Raw genomic sequence first — 19,257 nt, 5'->3', positions numbered from 1 at the left:
TCCACAGTCTGACTGCTTTAACTGTAAGGAACCCTTTTCTATTTACAAGTTCTTCTCACTAAATTTGAATATAATCAAAAAGTTAATTTATTTCAGTTCTTCAATATAAACAGTTAAACTCATATATTATATAGAGTCATTACAAAGAGAGTGATCTATTTCAAGTGTTTATTTCTGTTAATGTTGATGATTATGGCTTACAGCCAATGAAAACCCAAAGTCATTATCTCAGTAAATTAGAATACTTTATAACATCAGCTTGAAAATTGATTTTAAAATCCGAAATGTTGGCCTACTGAAATGTATATTCAGTAAATGCACTAAATACTTGGTCGGGGTCCTTTGGCATCAATTACTGCATCAATTCAGCGTGGCATGGAGGCGATCAGCCTGTGGCACTGCTGAGGTGTTATGGAAGCCCAGGTTGCATTGATAGTAGCCTTCAGCTCGTCTGCATTGTTGGGCCTGTTGTCTCTCACGTGTGCTTTGAGGGGCTGTTGAGAGCGCATTTAAAAAAAGAGGTTAAAGAGAAGATTTGGCAGGATGAGTACGTGGAGATTTTCTCCCTTCTTCCCTTGGAAAAGTTTAATTTGGATAAGGGGAAGAAAGACGATAGTAAGAAGGAGGAGGAAGAAAAGTGGAGGTGGCAGCTGATTCCGCAGACATTCGTTAATTGGCTGCAAGCGTTTGCGATATTGGCGAGTGTGATAGGAGAAAAGTCTCCTGGCAATAGTTCTGGCTTGTTTTGTTATCTGGATGCAACTGGGGAGGCTCACCGTACATATGGAGGTCAGGCATGGCTGCCCTATGATGAGCAATTTAGGCAGAGGAAGGAGGTGCGGCCGGAGATTCGGTGGGACCAGAAAGACATCGGGCTTTGGTTAAAGTTGATGGCGCCAGTTAGGTACGGGCAGTCCTTTGATGGCGGCGGAGGTAGTGACAAATAGCAGGGGGGACACGGAAGCGGTACTCAGGGGGCGCCAGGGGCGAGAGAGAGGTCAGGAACGTGCTGGAAATTCAACGAGGGTCAGTGCAAGTATGGCAGTACCTGCAAGTTCAAGCATGTTTGCTCCCACTGCAACGGTAGCTCACATGGGGCATCAAAATGTTTTAAGAAAGCAAGGGGTAAGCCAGCAGTGGCGGCCGGTCAAGGGGGAGATGCCGGTGAGGCTTCAAAAGATGGCCCCCTTTCTAAGTAGGTACCCTGATCAAGAGAAGCCTGGGGTTATATGGAATGGTTTTGCAGATGGTTTTAGAATCCCTCCTCCCAGCCACACGGTCCCCTTTTCGGTTAAGAATTTGAGGTCGGCGGACCTGCATTCAGAGGTGGTGAGTGCCAAAATAACGAAAGAAGTTGAATTGGGTAGAATGGCGGGTCCGTTTACGTTGGTCCCAGGAGAAAGGATGATTGTTTCCCTGTTGGGGATGGTTCCTAAAAAGGAACCGAATAAATTCAGGTTGATACAACATCTATGTTACCCAAAGGGGTTGTCGGTCAACGACGGCATTGATCAAGAGTTGTGTTTGGTATTATATACATCATTTGATACGGTGGTGCAATGGGTTCGCAAGTACAGCTCGGGGGCCTTGTTGGCAAAAACCGACATTGAGTCGACATTCAGTACTTTTTTGGAATGGGTGGTTAGGGATGTTGCCGGTGTTCCGTCCGTGATTCATTATTTGGACGATTTCTTGTTTATAGGTCCACCGGATTCAGTTTTATGTCGGAATACATTGGCCGCAATGGAATGGGTGGCAGAGCTTTTTGGAGTGCCGTTGGCGAGAGATAAGACCGAAGGCCCTTGCACGGGCTTAAGTTTTTTGGGTATACTGATTGACTCAGAAAAAAATGGAGTGTCGGTTACCGGAGGACAAATTGTTGTTGCTGAGGCTGAAAGTACAGCGAATTAGGAGACTGCGAAAAGTGAGGTTGAAAGAGTTGCAGTCGTTGCTAGGCGGGTTGAATTTTGCCTGCAGGATCATGCCCGCCCATGGGCCGAATTTTTTGCCATAGGTTATCTGGCGCGACGGCGGGAGCGAGGTTGGTGCACCACTTTATTCGTTTGACTAGGGAGCACAGGGAAGATCTGGCGGTGTGGCAACGTTTTTTTGAGAATTACAACAGTAAATCTCTGATACAACAGGAGATAGAATGATTTTGATTGCAAAATTTATACGGACGCAGCGGGCGGTGTTGATTACGGGGCTTATTGTAGGGGACTTTGGAGTTTTGGGAGCTGGCCGGATGGGTGGCGTCAGAGAGGTCTCACAAAAAATCTGGCTTTGTTGGAATTGTTCCCCATTGTTGTGACAGTATTGATTTGGGGTGAAATGTTCGAGAACCGCAGAGTTAGGTTTCACTGCGACAATATGAGTGTGGTGTCAGTGATCAACACTCTGTCCGCTTCATCCCCCCAGTGATTAAGCTAGTGAGAGAACTTATTTTACGGTGCCTGGAATTGAATTCTTGGATTTCGGCGGTGCATGTGCCGGGTGTGCAAAACTCTATAGCAAATGCTTTGTCTCGTTTGCAGTGGGAGCGTTTCCGGGAGCTGGCACCAGACGCGGAGACCTCCGGAGCGGAATGCCCTTCTCACTTGAGGCAGATTGTTACGGAAGAGCAGGACGGTTGATTCGTGAGTCGGTTACAAGCCAGACTTGGGCGTCATATGAGGCATCATGGAAAATATGGCGGAGTTGGGTGTCCCATTGGGGAGGGTTGGGGTCTGAGGAGGATAAGACGTCAGGGGTTTTGTTTTTGGACGGCAGGGTGGCGGAAATGGGTTGGTCTATTTCGAAGGTTAGCAAATTTATTGCTGGGCTTGCTTTCGGTTTTAAGATGGAGGGTTCGGTTGATGTGACAAAGAATTTCCTGGTAAAGCAGGCTCTAAAAGGTTTTCGGAAGGGTAACTGGAGTTTTGACAGGCGTAGACTGATCTCTTTTAGTATCTTGGAACTTTTAGGGAGAGTCCTGGAGACGATTTGTTGTTCTAATGTTGAGGTGGCATTGTTCAAATTAGCTTTTTCCTTAGCGTTTTTTGGGGCTATGCGAATAGGCGAACTAGTGTCTCACAGTAGGGGCAGGGCAGGTGGTCTGCTGGCTGAGGATGTGGAATTTTGGGCTGGAGGTATTGTGTTTTGGATTCGGTGTTCAAAAACCGATCAGTTTGGAAGGGGTAAGTGTGTGGTATTGGGGAGCGTGGAGGGGGCTTTGATCTGCCCAAAAAGGTGTTTGGGGTCGTATTGGCGTTTGTGGTCAGGTCGGGTGGAACCATTGTTGTGCCATGAGGGTGGGGCATTCTTGTCTCATTTCCAGTTCATCGCACTGCTAAAAAGGGGTTTGGGAGAGTTGGGCCTTCTACCAGACATGTATGGGTTGCATTCTTTTAGGATTGGGGCAGCATCTGATGCTGATAGTCTTGGCATGGGGGTGGACGCGATCAAGTGTATTGGCCGCTGGAATTCGGGCTGCTATCGAACATATGTGCGTCATTGATTAAAGTGGGATAGCACAGACGGGGGGGATTAACAATTCTTGTTGTGGTTATCTATTTCAAGTCGTGATCCCTACTTGGCTTGGATTTTTTGACACTTGTTTGCCTATTGGGGGGGCGCTTTGGGCAGACGTGAGGCTGGATGGTAGGCAATTGGGTTTTAGCAGGGATCTGGTCGTTGTTCGATGGTTGGGATTTCGAGGGATGGTATGGAGCAAGGCATTATCTGAGTTTTCCAAATTTGCCCGTCTGGATAAAGCACCCGACATTTTGGTGGTGTATTTGGGAGGGAATGATTTGGGCGTTAAACCTGTTAGGGAGTTGATCCGGGATATTCGTTTCGACTTCCTTAGGTTGTGGAGGTCATTTCACGGGGTAGTGAATGTATGGTCGGATATTGTTCCCAGGCTAAAGTAGAGGGCGGCCTGATCTGTAAAAGGAATTAATAGGGCTACGGTGAAGTTAAATAAGGCCGTGTCGAGTTTTGTTTCAAGGAATGGGGGTATCAGTGTGCGACATTTCGAATTGGAAGATGGGGTTGGTAATATTGGAGGGACGATGGGGTTCATTTGAATGAGATAGGAATTGATTTGTGGGCACTTGCCATACAAGAAGGAGTTGAGAGAGCGGTTGCAGTGTTGGGGCACTCACGAGCCTGAGGTTGTCAGGGCTGTTCGTGTGTAGCGGGGGGGTGGGGTACTTGGAATTGACGCTGATTCAGCGTAAAAAGGAATTGTAAGTAAAATTCTGGACAGTTAAAGTGTGTGGGTTGATCTGGCATTTGGTTATGGACTCTGGACGGGGTTTTTACCCCGGGAGCTGTTTGGCGGTACTCTTTCCGGAACGGGATTTATGGTGCCCTCGAGCTGGTGGTGTGCGGTTGAAGTTCTCATTGGAAATTTTGCCAAATATTAAGCCAGATCTTTTATGGGCTCCAAGAACCCTCCCCTCATGTCATTAAATATGGCATATTTAATATTTATTGTTAAAACAATGTTTATGTTTTTGTTTGTTAATAAACTGGCCGCTGTGGCCAAAATTATCCAAAGAATATAACGTGTGGTGTTTTTATTTTAAAGAAGGGGTTGAGTTGTCTACCGGTACGGGTGGTGCGTGGGGCAGGTTTCAGGTAAGAAAAAAAAACATATTGGCCGTACGTGGTCAAGATGGGGGGCTGAAAATAGGCGCAGCTTAGTGTAGGCCCCCCATGACTGCGCTGGGACATGTATAGGTTTTTTAGACAGGGTGGACTTTGATGGGATTGGTGGAGGCAGGATAGGGTAGGAGTATTGGGAGGGGCGGACCATGCTGGGGGGAAAACAGTGCGGGAAAACCGCACTTCTGCATAGGAAGACAGCGTGAGAAGACCCACCCACCCATCTCTCCCCCCCCATCCCTCCCCCCCCCTTTTGTTTGTTGACGGAGAGTTACGTTTGAATCACAGTTGGCCGCCTGGACAACGTAGTCTGGGTATTTTTTATATAGTAGAGGTTGCTTCGTCACAGTGGCAAGGTTGGCGGGGGGTGGGGTTCTTGGAGTTGACGCTGATTTAGCGTAAAAAGGAATTGTAAGTAAAATTCCAGACAGTTAAATTGTGTGGGTTGATCCGGCATTTGGTTACGGGCTCTGGACGGGGTTTTTACCCCGGGAGCTGTTTGGTGGTTGGCCTTCCCGGAACGGGATTTATGGTGCCCTTGAGCTGGTGGTGTACGGTTGAGGGTAACGTGGCGGTTGAAGTTCTCGTTGGAAATGTTGCCAAAAATTAAGCCAGATCTTTTATGGGCTCCAAGAACCCACCCCTCATGTCATTAAATATGGCATATTTAATATTTATTGTTAAAACAATGCTTATGTTTTTGTTTGTTAATAAACTGGCCGCTGTGGCCAAAATTATCCAAAGAATATAACGCACTCTAAAGTCTTGTTTCCATTTTGTAGCTGCTCCCTGACATTGAGTACTGCTGTTCAGATTACTTCTAACCAGAATCCCCAAGTCCTTCTCCCATTCTGTAATCTATAGTGTTTATGCAGTAATACAATTTCTGCGACCTAGATGCATTACTTTACATTTATAAATATTAAACTTCATTGCCATGCTTTTGCCCGTGCAGGCATTTTATGTACCGTAGGTCATTATGTAATATTATACCGCTAGCTCAGTTTTTATTATCCTACAAAGTTTTGTGTCATTAGCAAATACTGACACTTTGCTTTCAGTTTCCTGCACAAGGTCATTAATAAAGAGATTCAAAATAACTTGTCCTAACACATATCCTTAGGGTATGTGCACACGTTGCGGTTTCGTGTGCGGATTTTTCAGCGCAGAATCTGCATAATCCACAGGTAAAATGACCTGAGTTTTACCTGCGGATTTAGTGCGGATTTCCTGCAGATTTTGTGCGGATTTCGCCTGCGTTTTTACACCTATGGATTCCTAGAATGGAATAGGTGTAAAAACGCTGTGGAATCCGCACAAAGAATTGACATGCTGCGGAAAATAAACTGCTGCGTTTCTGCGGTGAATTTTCTGCAGCATGTGCACAGCGGTTTTTGTTTTCCATAGGTTTACATGGTTCACCGCATAGAAAATTGCTGCGGATCCGCAAGGCCAAATCCGCTGCGTATCCGCAGCCAAATCCGCAACGTGTGCACATACCTTTATGGTCCCCACTACTGACTATATTGCATTTAGAGAATGTATCATTTACGACTTTGTCCCCTAACCAGTGTTTTGCCCATGTGGATATTGTGTCTCCTCGTCCATCCGTCTGAAGCTTCAGTATAAGGCTGTTGTGTGGTAGAATTAGTTTCTCCTAACTTCTGCAAAACACGTAAAAGTAAGATTAATTCTCTGAAGGCAAATGAAAAAAAAAAAGAATTGAGTATTTCAGATAAAATAGCATTTAAATCAGGGTGTATAACATGATCTAGTTTTGAAGATCCAGATAATGCAAAGAGTTGTTCATGTGACATCATTCTCTAAGCTTCTACTGAGTGACTACATTTAAATTGAATCTGTCGCCACATTTAACCTATCTAAGCTATTAACATGGGTGCACAGGTTATTGATTAGACTGCTGAAAAAGTCCTACCTGTATGTACTGTATGTCTCATATCTGATATGTTGTTGTTGATAAATGATCTTTTATAACTTTATATAAATGACCCCTTCCATGCTCTGGGTAGGACGCTGCCTGGAAGAGAGCTCTGCCTCCAGAGCTTATATTACATGAAGGGGATTTACGAGTGTGAGACAAGTAACTAACACAGAACAATAGAGCTGAACTTTGTCTTCTTGCAAACACATTTTTTGCAGCTCTCTGAGCTTTGCTGTACTGCAACAACATTGCAACCGTGCCTGCCTGTGAGCTGGAAGTTGAAGCTGAGAGGAACCTGTAGATGTGTCAGGTATAATCACACACAGCTCTGCAGTGAGCTCACCAGAGCATAGAGTGGCCATCACACTGGTAACCATTAGGCTGAGTTCACACGTGGCTTTTTTTTCGTGTTTCCGCGGCGGTTTTAACCGCGCGATTTTGCCGCGAAAACGCAAAAAATAAGCATCCCATGCATTCCTATGGGATTCCGCAATGCTGTGCTAATGCTGCGGTTTTTACCGCGGCGGAATCGCTTCGCGGTAAAAAACGCAGCATGCTCATCAATTTGCGGAATCGCGGCGATCCCGCACCCATAGGAATGCATTGTTCCGCTTACTTCCCGCATGTGGTTGTGCACACCATGCAGAAAGTAAGCAGAACAATTGCGGATGGTACCCACGGTCCGGAGGAGAGGAGACTGTCCTCCGGGCTTTGGGTACCATATCCCTGTAAAAAATAGAATTTAAAATAAAAAAATATTGTTATTCTTACCTTCCGGCGTCCCGCGCAGCATTCCCGCCTCTCTCCGCGCTCCCAGTCCCAGTAAGCCTTTGCGAAAATGCCCACGATGGCGTCCGTTCTCGCGGGATCGCGAAGTCTCGCTGTCATTCGCGCGACGTCATCGCGAATGACCGCGAGACATCGCAATCCCGCGAGAACGGACGTCATCCCGGGTATTTTCGCAAAGGATTACTGGGAACGGATGTGCGGGACGTCGGAAGGTGAGAATAACACCATTTTTTATTTTTTTACATTCTATCTTTTACTACTGAAGCCGCATAGGCGGCCTCAGTAGTAAAAAGTTGGTCACACTCGTCAAACACTATGTTTGACGAGTGTGACCAACCTGTCAATCAGTTCTCCAAGCGATGCTACCGATCGCTTGGAAAACGCTAGCATTTTGTAAGCCTAATACGCTTGCAAAATGCTAGTTTTTCACACGGGAAAATCGCGGGAATTTAAAATGCGATTTTCCCGCGGAATGGAATTCTCGCCGTAATTTCCGTGAGAGTTCCGGTACGTGTGCACTTAGCCTTACACATCACACTGGTAACTCCCCTTCATGTAAAATTGTCTCTGGAGGCTTCCAGGCACCATCCTCCCCAGAGCCTGGAAGACATCATATAAAGTGATAACAGATGACTTCTCATCTGATTTGCGGCACACCGACTTTTTCAGCAGTCTATAACCTGTGTGCCCTTATTAATAGTTTATATAGGTCAAATGTGGTGACAGATTATTTTTAAATATCATAAAAAGGGTATTTAAAGATATTTTTCAGTGAACCCATATACTGTAGTGGTCAAATTTAGGAACTTCATCACCAAAGACATTACTGATGTTTATAAGTTATTTTGTTTTACAGAAAAAGAGCAGAGAAGAGACATGTGGGGAAGGCAGTGGTGTGGAAATCCTGGAGAACAGACCATACACAGATGGTCCTGGGGGCTCTGGTCAGTACACACACAAGGTCTATCACATTGGCATGCACATCCCCAGCTGGTTTCGATCCATCTTACCAAAAGCTGCCCTTCGAGTTGAAGAAGAGTCTTGGAATGCTTATCCCTATACGCGGACCAGGTACAACATTTAAAAAATCATTGTTACATGGAAGCACTTTCCAAATTTAGTTGTTACACCTTTCTCTTTTGAGTGTTTCTAACTGCACATTTGGAATTCATCCAAGTTCCGCTTGTACTGCTAAGAAAGTATTGCCTCCCCTCAAAATTATATTCATGCCTACTAAGCTGGATTTCCCATTAGGTTCGAGAGGTCCGTTCTTATAGTACCACAGAAGAAGTCCTCTGTGTCTTAGAGTCAGTGGAGTATTATAGAACGCTTCGTGGTAGTTGGAGTAATTTTTTTTTTTTTTTACAGAAATTACCGTATTTCTGTTTCAGGGTATGTACTCTTAGCCAATGTTACAACACTATTATTCCACAGAAATCCTTGAATTTAGTCTGTGGTTCTCAGAAGACCCCAGTACTATGAGCTGTCTTCTTTCTAGTAGAGATGGCAATTTAACCTTTCAAAAATCCTTTACATGAAAGCAGGAAATTGGTTAACAAATCTTGGGTGAAAATTATGACACTGGAGGATTATGGAAAACTTTGCAACAAAAAGAATCCTCAGGAGGGAAATGATTCCTTAAAATATTTTTTTGTTAAATATATTACTGAAAAATCATTGGTTATGGGCGTTTTTTTTATTTTTTTTATTTTCTATTTCACTATCAATATTTATAAAATGTCCCGTCATCTTACTGGTTTCACCCTGACACAGAGTTTCAGTTGTCTTATTATCATCACAGATGGGATAACAATGAAAAGTAATACAACTATACACTGTCGATAACATAAGATCACACCATTAACAATATGTGTTAATCACAGTTCACCTCTTCCTCCTCCATGACTATTGTCCTTTGCACAGATAAGAGCATGCCTAGAAATAGCTAATGTAGAATTAATGACTAGTCTGATGTTTTATATGCAGCAGTTCAGTCAATTAGTCCACCTTCATAATACAGAAAATAAAAATAGGAAATGTAGCATCAGGAAATAAAACCAGTTTATAAAAAAAAATTAAATTTGGATGTAATTAATAAAACTAAATATAGGTGATACATTCCCTTTGTGGTACTAGTGTTTATGATATGTACAGTGACATGTAAAGGTTTGGGCACCCATGGTCAAAATTGCTGTTATTGTGAACAGTTAAGCAAGTTAAAGATGAAATTATCTCCAAAATCCTAAAGTTAAAGATGACACATTTCCTTTTTTTTTAGGCAAAAAAATAAATATATACATATTTTTATCTTTTACATTTGAAAAAATTACAAAAAAAAAAATGGGCAGATGCAAAAGTTTTTTTGTTTTATTTTTATAACTGTAAATTTTTATTGGAGTTTTAAAAGTTTTGACAAATTAACTAAAGTCCAGACACATAATAACAGTCAAAGACATATGAAGTCTGGAATGAGAAAGTTACATTGACAAAGCAGTGTAGGACACAATAGATGAGGAAACTCCCCTATACAATAAAACACTTGCATAGTGACCATAGGTTGGGACAATCCCACCCATAATCTCAAGCAAGTCTCAATACTATACCTTGGTTAGAAAAATAGATATTAGACCTACCGGTAATAGGTTTTCCAGGAGTCCATCATGACAGCACCATCGGGAGGTTGTCCGTGATTGTCCCAAGTACCACACCAGGATGGATGCAACTCTATTTTATTCTATTTTCCTTCTACATACGTTACCGTCACATATCAGATAGGAATTTTTAAGGGAGGGAATGTAATTGGTGCTGTCATGATGGACTCCTGGAAAACCTATCTCCGGTAGGTCTAATGCATACTTTCCAGGTTGTCCCTCCTGACAGTACCAATAGGAGAAAGCCAGAGGATACGTTCAGGACGGGACCACTGCTTGGAGGATTTTCCTCCCGAAGGCCATCTTTTGGCCTGCTAAAATGTCCAGTTTATAGAGTCTGCAAAAGGTGCTAATATTTGTCAAAGTTGTAGCCCTGCAGATCTGGTCCACCGAGGCACCTGCTTGCTCTGCCCAAGATGTGGCTACTGCTTTCTTGGAATGGGCTGTACTATTGACCGGGGGAGATTTCCCTTCAAATGTGTAGGTCAGGCTGATTACCGATCTGACTCATCGTGTCAATGTCGCTTTTGACGCCATTATTCCCTTATTCATCCCCCAAAACTGTACGAACAGATTGCTTGTACCAGAGGTCTGTTCTTCTGACGTCTAAGGAATGAAAGGACCGTTCCAGACTATTTTTATGGTTTTGACAGAAGAAAGGCAAGACTACTTCCTGACTCATGTGAAAGGGTGTCACTAACTTTGGCAGAAATGCAGGGTCTAATTTAAGTATAATGCAGTTGTCTAAGATTCTTAGGTATGGGCTCTTTATGGAGAATGCCTGTATTTCCCCAATCTGCCTGGCCGTTGTTATGGCAACCAGGAATGCAGTTTTAAGGGAGAGAGACTTTATATCTGAGTCCTCAAGCGGTTCATATAGTGGTTTGCATAATCCATTTAAGACAGTGTTCAAATCCCATGGTGGAACATAGGCTCTAACTGGGGGTCTTATTCTGTTTGTGGCCTTCACGAACCGTTCAATCCAAGGATGGGACGCCAGCGGATAGTCCATGAAAACACTCAGAGCTGAGATCTGTACTTTAAGAGTACTAGTTCTTAGGCCCTTCTCAAACCCTGCTTGTAGGAATGCTAAGATCCTGGGAATGTCAGGTTTAGATAGTACTGTTGTCGCCTCGGGATATTGTGAACAAAACTTCCATATATTTGTATATATTGCCGAAGTCACTGGTTTTATACTATTCGTTATGACTGCATCTGAGAGACCTCTTGACCTCAAAATCTGTCGCTCAGGGTCCAGGCAGATAACTGTAGGAGCTTCACCTTGGGATGGTGTTCTGGTCCCTGGAACAGTAGATCATGTCTTTCTGGAAGGACGAAAGGATCTTCTATGGCCATACTCCTTAGTAAGGGGAACCAACTCCTTTTAGGCCAAAAAGGTAATATCATGATTACGGTGGCTTGATCTTCCTGTGTCTTCCTCAGAACTGCTGGGATTAGAGGAAAAGGGGGAAAGGCATAAGCCAGGTTCATGTCCCACTCCTGGGATAGGGTGTCCACTCCTGTTGGTCTGTCTCCCTGATTGAGGGAAAAAAAAATCTCTACTTTTGAATTCTTCCTGGTAGCGAACAGGGTACCCCATCGGCATATTATATGATTGTATTCTTCCTTGTTCAGCTCCCATTCTGACTGATGAACTGTTTCCTTGCTGAGAAAATCTGCCACCACATTCTGGGACCCCTTCATATGTATTGCGGCCACTGATAGCACCGTCTTCTCTGCCCAAAGGAGGATTTTCCGTGCTACTGATTGTAAAAGGTGGTGTCTTGGACCCTCTTGATGCTTGAGGAAGACCACTGTGGTAATATTGTCTGATAGAATCCAGATGTGTCTGTTTTTTTAGATTTGACTCACTTCGCTTTAGTGTTTCCCAGACCGCCTGAACTCTTGGAGGTTGGATGATCTGGGAGGATCTGAACTCTGCCAGGTGCCCTGTATGTACTGATCCTGCACCTGTGCCCCCCAGCCTCTACCGCTTGCGTCCGTGGTGATCAATACAAACGGGGACTGTCTCCACATAACACCCTTCCTCAGATTGCTTGTGGGCATCCACCAGGCTAAAGACCTTTTTGTTAATGATGACAATCTTAATTTCTTGTCTAGTCCATCCGTTCTCCTGTTCAAGGTTGACAGGACCTGAAGTTGCAGTTGTCTTGAGTGGAATTGACACAACCGAACCCCTGGAATAGAAGCTGTCATCAGTCACAGAATCCTCATAGCCTCTCTGATGGACACCTGAGATCTCCTTTTGAAGGCTAAGACCTTGCTCTTGTTCCTCCTGTTTCTTCTCCGGTAAGAAAGACATCTGCCACTCGGAGTACAAGAGAATTCCTAGGAAGACATTTTGTCTTCCTGGCACTAGATCTGATTTTTCCCTGTTAATAATCCATCCTAGGTTGTTTAACAATAAGATGGTTGACGTTAAATTGGCTTTCAGTTGCTGGGGGGACTCTGCCATCAGCAGGAAGTCATCCAGATACTGGACAATCAATATTCCCTGTTCTCTGAGAAAGGCCATTACCTCCGCCATCAGTTTGGAAAATATGCGTGGCGCCGAGGAAAAACCAAATGGGATGCATCTGAATTGGTAATGTTGAACTTTCTTCCCCTCCATCACCGCAAATCTCAGATATCGCTGGCTGTGAGGATGAATAGCCACATGATAATACGCTTCTTTTAGGTCTAGCGTGCACATCACCATATTTTCCTTGATAAGTGGAGTTATAGATCTTATAGACTCCATTTTGAATTTTTGATATGCAACCCATCTATTTAGTGATTTCAGATTTATTATAGTGTGATGGTCTCCCCCTGGTTTCTTGATTGAGAATAGGCCTGAATAATAGTCGAGACCCCTCTCTGCCTCTGGTACCGGAATCACTTCTCCCGAACGCACCAGCTTTTTTTTTTTTTACATCTGCCCGCAGCCTTTTGTGACCTGGGGAAATTGGACAGCTGTCAGGTGGAATCTTCCCTTGGGTATCCACAGGAATTGAATCTGGTAGCCTTCTGCTATTGTCTGCAGTATCCACGGATTCCTGGATACCTCTTCCCCTTGCTGGAAGGAAGTTTTGAAGTCTTCCCCCTACCTTCCTGGCGTCATTGTTTCCGTGACCTGCTTGACGCAACCAGAAAAGGCACTTCTTCCTTTACTGCCCTTCCAGTTTCTGATGGGAATAAGGCCTCCGAAAGGACAAAACTCTCTTAGTTTTTTCTTCCGGGAATCTTTGTCATCCGACACTCTCTCCAACATGTCGTCCAGTACTGGATCAAACACTCGAAGGCCAGAAAAGGGAATGGAGCACAATTTATTTTTTGAGTTACAGTCCCCTGACCAAGTCTTCAACCATATTGCCCGTCTTCCTGTATTTGCTAGAGTCTTGTTCCTTGCTGCGAATCTAATGGAGTCCGCTGAGGCATCTGCCATAAAAGCTGTCGCCATTTTGAGCAACGGTATAGAATCCAGGATCTCTTCTCTAGGTGTCTTATTTCTTAAATGGGCCTCCAATTCTTCCACCCATATATTCATGGACCTAGCCACTGAGGTAGAAGCTATATTTGCTTTAAGTACAGCTGCAGACGTCTCCGATGTCTTTTTTAGAAGGCCTTCTGCCTTTCTGTCCATAGGATCTTTATGGCATGAATCCTCAAAGGGGATAGCAGTGTAGTTAGATAAATCCTCTCCTTCTAAACTGGAATCTATCTCCCATCGTGGTTTTTTTTGTCTGGGAGCCATCCGGGACGGATGTGGGGTATCTAACCCTGTAACGGAATTCTGAACCTCCTCCCTTATTATGGTTCTTATATCAGTCATAAATGAGGAGTGTTCATCTTTAACTACTTTGGCTATACACTCAGGGCATAACTGTTTCCCATATATGTCCGGCAGTTTAGCATTACACATGGCACATCTCTTCCCTTTCTTTTTAGGTGCGGATGGTGTCATGATCCTTTTAGGGGCTTCCTTGTCCTATAAAGGAACGAAGGAAGATACTATGAATTATACCCCCAACCCCAGATAATGTGACAGTGTGAGGCTCAAACTCCCAGAAAAAACTCACTTGTACCGTAGGCATATCAGACCAGTTAGTGGATTGACCTTCCATAGCTGGCTGACCTGATAAACTGGAACATCAGCTTTCCCCCGTCTATATTTTAAGTAGTATTGCCTCACCTGTCTCCCATCTGAATCGTCAAAGGCGGTTCCCCTTTAAATTAGGATTTGGCACCCTTTTTTTCAAATCCACCGGAAATGCGTTCCCAGATGGAGCGCACACCGGGCACTAGAGGTCCCCTGAAACGGGAAGTTCTTCAGCGTGTATTGAAACGTGTGCCGGGATGAGTCGCGGGAGCCGAGAACCCCTCTGAAGGTGAAGTCGCTCACTCCAGGAGCCACCGCTCACCTGGCTGAGGGACTCCTTGATTGGCGGGGTGTCTGCCTCTGGATCTCCAGCAGGAAAAAGTGGAGAGATGGCGAGGACCCCAACCCAATCCCCCTGCGTCCGGCATCAGGAGCTCCTGCTCCCTGGAAGCAATAGGTAATCCTCTTCTGCATCCGTCCCAGATAGGCACAGGAAAAATATTGGGGGGTGGAGGGAGGGACCTTTTAACCTCTTGTGTGTTCCTGTCCCTATCAGGATAGTACAACCTCCTGATGGTGCTGTCAGGAGCGACATCCTGGAAAATATAGTAAGAGCACACAAAGAAAAACGGAAGGGGACTATCATGAGAAAATTTTCATATGTACGAACAAGAAGACAGGACAGCCACACAAGGGAAGGGGAGAGAGCAGGAAAGCAGATGAGGATGAACCAAAAGGGACAAAGACTGTCATGATCCCAGTGCAGGTTTTTGAGCTGCACCTCAGGGGTTAATGTCTGGAGCTCAGTGCAGGTTTTGACCTGCACACTTGGGGTTAATGATTGTGGCCTCTTTCTGGTTCTGGGAGAGCTTCTTAAACCCCTGGGAAGCTCCAATCCCTGCTAGTTATACTTTTGCCTTTGGCCGAGTGTGCTGACCTCTGTGTGCCTGTGCCTGTTCGTTGTTATAGCTTGTTTATATGGTTCTGACCCGGTTCTGTTTCCCGTTGTGAGTTTGCCTGTTGATTCTGTACTGCGCTATCCTCTCTGTGTATGACTCATTGCCTGTGATCTGACTACTCTCTGCTCGCCCCTCTTGTACCTTGCAGCTATCTCTGTGTATGACTCATTGGCTACGTCCTGACTATCCTCCCTGTCTATGCCCCTTGGTAACTTTGTCTTGCAGTTTCCCTGCTAGGAGTTCTCTTGCAGCTCCTAGCTCTCTGGAGTTTAGGCCACGCCCCTAGCAGTCACGTGCTTCAGGTCCTGCGGCTCTGAAGTACGCATCTACTCGGCTGCTGCCTGCTCCACAGGTATCTTTGAGCACAGTTCGCTTTACTCAGGACACGTGCACTGGCTCTGTGAGCAAGTTCAGTGCGGTGTTCCTGACAAAGACGACCTAGACATTTCTCTGACCCCAATAGTAATCCCATGGAGCCCACACGGAATCAAAATTATCATCTCTGGCATTCAGATTTGCCGTCATATATTCCATCCTTCGAATATCATTGATTCTATGTAATAGATGGTGATAAACGGGAGGAGAGGTCTGTTAACAATTGAGGGCAATCAAGCACCTAGCCGCATTAAGAATATGTTGTAGCATCTTGGCTGAATTTTTCCCCATCCCTTTAGGTGTAATATTTAATAGATATAAATTCAGGTCTAGACCCTCCTCCACATAAAGGACCCTGAAGATCAATTGTTTCACCCCCTCCCAAAAATCCATGATCCCAGTACAAGACAAAAAAATCCGATACCGTGTTCCCACCTCAGAGCCACAATACCAACACCTATCTGAAATTAAAGGATTCAATTTATGAAGGAGATCAGGGGTGTGATACCAAAACATTAGTATTTTATATTGCAAATAGAGGATTTAGCCGCTTTTTCCCAAATAGTATTCCAACTTTGGGTTGATAACCTTTTCCCAAGATCGACTCCCATTTCCACATATAGGGATATTTTATCTGTTGACCCCCCAAAGGGGAACCCAGTAATCTATATATTTCAGTTATTAACTCTTTAGTTGATGGCCCTCTCCTGCAAATTCTCTCAAAATCAGTCGGGAGGGAGACCCCAGAAGATCCATAGAGTGAGGAAGCGAAATGTTTGGTCTGCAGATATTGGTAGAACCCTTTATTAGTAATAGGATACCTGGACTTGATAACATCAAATGTGAGAAGCTCCAGTGTACCCCGTCTACTAGGTCCTTAAACCTAAACAAGCCTGCAGAGGACCAAGGATGAGACATCGCATGATCCATACTATTTGGCAATAGAGGTTGAAATATGAAAGAAATCATTGGCGAATTAGGGGTGGCCAGACCAAACCTCTTCCCACAAGAAAGCCATATCTCGCTTGTGAATCGCAAGGGGCCCAATAGGTTATCCTGAATTTTAATGGTCCTGTTTGACCATAATAATGAATTTGGATGAATTGGTGCCAACCATAGTTTTTCAACTTCTGTCCATTTATTATATGCCCATAGCGAAGTCTGCGAGAGAATTCTACGTAGATGAGCGGCCCAATAGTATTTAATAATTTCAGGGACCGATGGGCTCCCTTATGATTTGTGAGAAACGAGGACACGCTTAGAGATCCTGTGACGTGTGTCGTTCCATATAACCTTTAACATGTCTGCTTGGAGGGATTTAAGTTCACACATGGGGACCTTGACCAGTAGCGTCTCAAAAAAAATAGTAACTTAGGAAGGAGGGACATCTTAAGTGAATAAATGGCGCTATATAAATGTATAATAATAAATAATAATAAAAAGTAATGCGGCCAATTAGTGAACGCGAGAGAGTTTTCCATTTATTCATTAGTTTCTTTTGGTCGCTCAAAAGTAGGGGGAAGTTAGTGCTGTATAAATTACTGTAAGAAGAAGATAGGTTAACTCCAAGGTATTTAATTGCCTCAGACTTCCATCTAAATTTGAAATTTAGATTTAGATGATCCAATATATATATGAAGTGTTTAGTTTATACCCCGATAAGTCCCCATATTTTTTAAGATCTTCCAACAGGTTAGGCAATGTAATATGGAGATTGGTTAGGGTCAAAAGAACATCGTCTGCAAATAAGGAGATCTTAAACATTTTGTCCCTAACCTCAATTCCTGATATGTTTGGGTTTTGTCTTATCATTGCTGCCAGGGGTTCAATACACAAGACATACAATAGGGCCGATAAGGGGCTGCCCTGGCGGGTACCATTTGATATTTTGAATGAAGGAGAAGTGTTGAAATGAAGCTTAATAGATGCCGAACGGGAACTTTACAAAGCGCCAGTGTCTGTTAGAAAAGGGCCCGAAAAGACATAGACCTTCAATGTCTCAAATTGAAAATGCCAATTAAGACAATCAAACGCCTTTTCTGCATCCAGGCTTAATAAGATAGACTGTATTTTACTTTTATTAGCCACATCTATTAATTCTATTGCCCTTCTAGTGTTATCTCCCCCCCTTACGGTTAGGGACAAATCCCACTCTCGGTCCTTATTAATGAGTTGAGGAAGCGAAGAGTTTAGTCTATTAGCCAGAATACGTGTTAACATTTTAAAATCCGAGTTTAATAACGCAATTGGGCGGTATTTGAACAATCCAATGGATCCCTCCCCGGCTTTGGAATAAGAATTAAGTAGGAATGTGTTATCGAATCTGGGATGGGTGGACTCTCTAAAAATGAGTTAAATAGACTGACCAAGTGAGGAGAAAGCTCTTTCACAAAAGTCTTGCTACAACCCTATTCAAGATCCTCACCAAGGGAGAGAGACCACCAACCTTCGCTCCTCCATAATTGAGAATTTAATTTACTAAATTCAAATTTAGCATTTCTTTTCAATCTGGAACCCTCTTTGATACAATATCCCCTCATGATAGCCTTATGGGCTCCCCACAGAACTGAAATGGAAGAAACTGAACCCTCATTCAGTTGGAAGATGTCAGTGAGACGGTTCAATAAAGTTTTCCGAATATTCGGATCTTTAATTAGAAACTCATTCAACCGCCAGTTTCTGGTAAATGGTTGAATATATATAAGGTCCAACACCAAAGGAGCGTGATCAGTCCAGGTGATGTGCCTTCGCCATCATTCTAAGGCCAGGGTTACACTTGCGAGAGTCTCGCACGAGTCTCGCGTCTCAATACTCAGCACTGCTGCTGGCACTCGGACCAGAGTGCTCAGCTGCATAGAAATACATGCAGCCGCACACTCTAGTTTGATAGCTTAATACTCCTTTTTTCCCAGTTTTACCTTTCCCTTCTGTGAGGGTCGCTATATTATTTTGCTGAGGAGCAGGCACGTCAGTCTGATTTTGATCAGAGTTGGGGCTGAGATGGTCTCCTCCAGTTTGCTGGTAATCTCCAGCAACAGCAGCATGACAATGTTGTGGGGATAGAGACCTCATGGATCCCTCAGTGCAACATGTCCCTTGAGCCTCCCTGTTATCCGCCGTATTCGCCTTACCCCCTGGGGGCCCAGCGTCCACCAGACTGAAATGTAGCTCTTCCTCCTCTCTGGCTCCATGCAGCTTGTCCTCCTCGTGCTCGCTGGCCGCCTCCCCTCTCTGTAAGAGGGCGCACGAGGTGCGGCGGTTTTACGCTCCCGGAGAAGAAAGGCGTCCATGGCTGTCGCGGGACTGTTCTGTACCGCTCTGGAGAGTGCAGCATTTCACCCCCACCTCAGACCCATCGGTGGGCAGGATAGAGCGCCGGTGCAGGGCTCTTAAGCCAGTAATGTATGGTGCCTGGTGGGATCTCTGCAGTCGCACGTCCTCTCACACCAGCCTCTGGACACGCTCAGATGCCAAAGTTTTGACACCAATGAAGATTTGTGAGCTCAGATAACATTGAACAAGGTTTCAGACCTTAATTACCCTGTTAGGGTTATAGCTTGTTCACTATCATCATTAGGAAAAGGCAGGTGATGCAAATTTCCCAGCTTGATAAAAACCCAGCTTCCTCTAACCTTGTGCCAAAAAACAGCAGCCATGGGTCCTTCTAAGCAGCTGCCTAGTACTCTGAAAATTAAAATGTGGAGGCCCACAAAGTATGGGAAAGCTATAAGAACCTATCAAAGCATTTTCAAGTTACCCTTTCCTCAGTTCGAAATGTACTTAAGAAATGAC

General features: G+C 44.4%; 1 protein-coding gene across 13 annotated transcripts in view; it reads left to right on the top strand.

Moving 5' to 3' along the window:
- The window catches only part of PITPNM2 (phosphatidylinositol transfer protein membrane associated 2), a 525,412-nt gene that overhangs the window by 281,503 nt on the left and 224,652 nt on the right, over positions 1-19,257 (top strand). For all 13 annotated transcript variants that reach the window (XM_073586075.1, XM_073586064.1, XM_073586063.1 and 10 more), the window contains one exon: positions 8,238-8,452. In XM_073586075.1, the coding sequence (XP_073442176.1) occupies positions 8,238-8,452 (215 nt within the window). The remainder of the gene's footprint in view (positions 1-8,237; positions 8,453-19,257) is intronic.

The sequence above is a fragment of the Dendrobates tinctorius genome, unplaced genomic scaffold, assembly GCF_039654945.1.
Source record: "Dendrobates tinctorius isolate UK_male_01 unplaced genomic scaffold, ASM3965494v1 ptg000090l, whole genome shotgun sequence".
Classification (NCBI taxonomy): domain Eukaryota; kingdom Metazoa; phylum Chordata; class Amphibia; order Anura; family Dendrobatidae; genus Dendrobates; species Dendrobates tinctorius.
The sequence above is the reverse complement of the archived record's forward strand: the minus strand, read 5'-3'. Positions and strand labels throughout refer to the sequence as shown.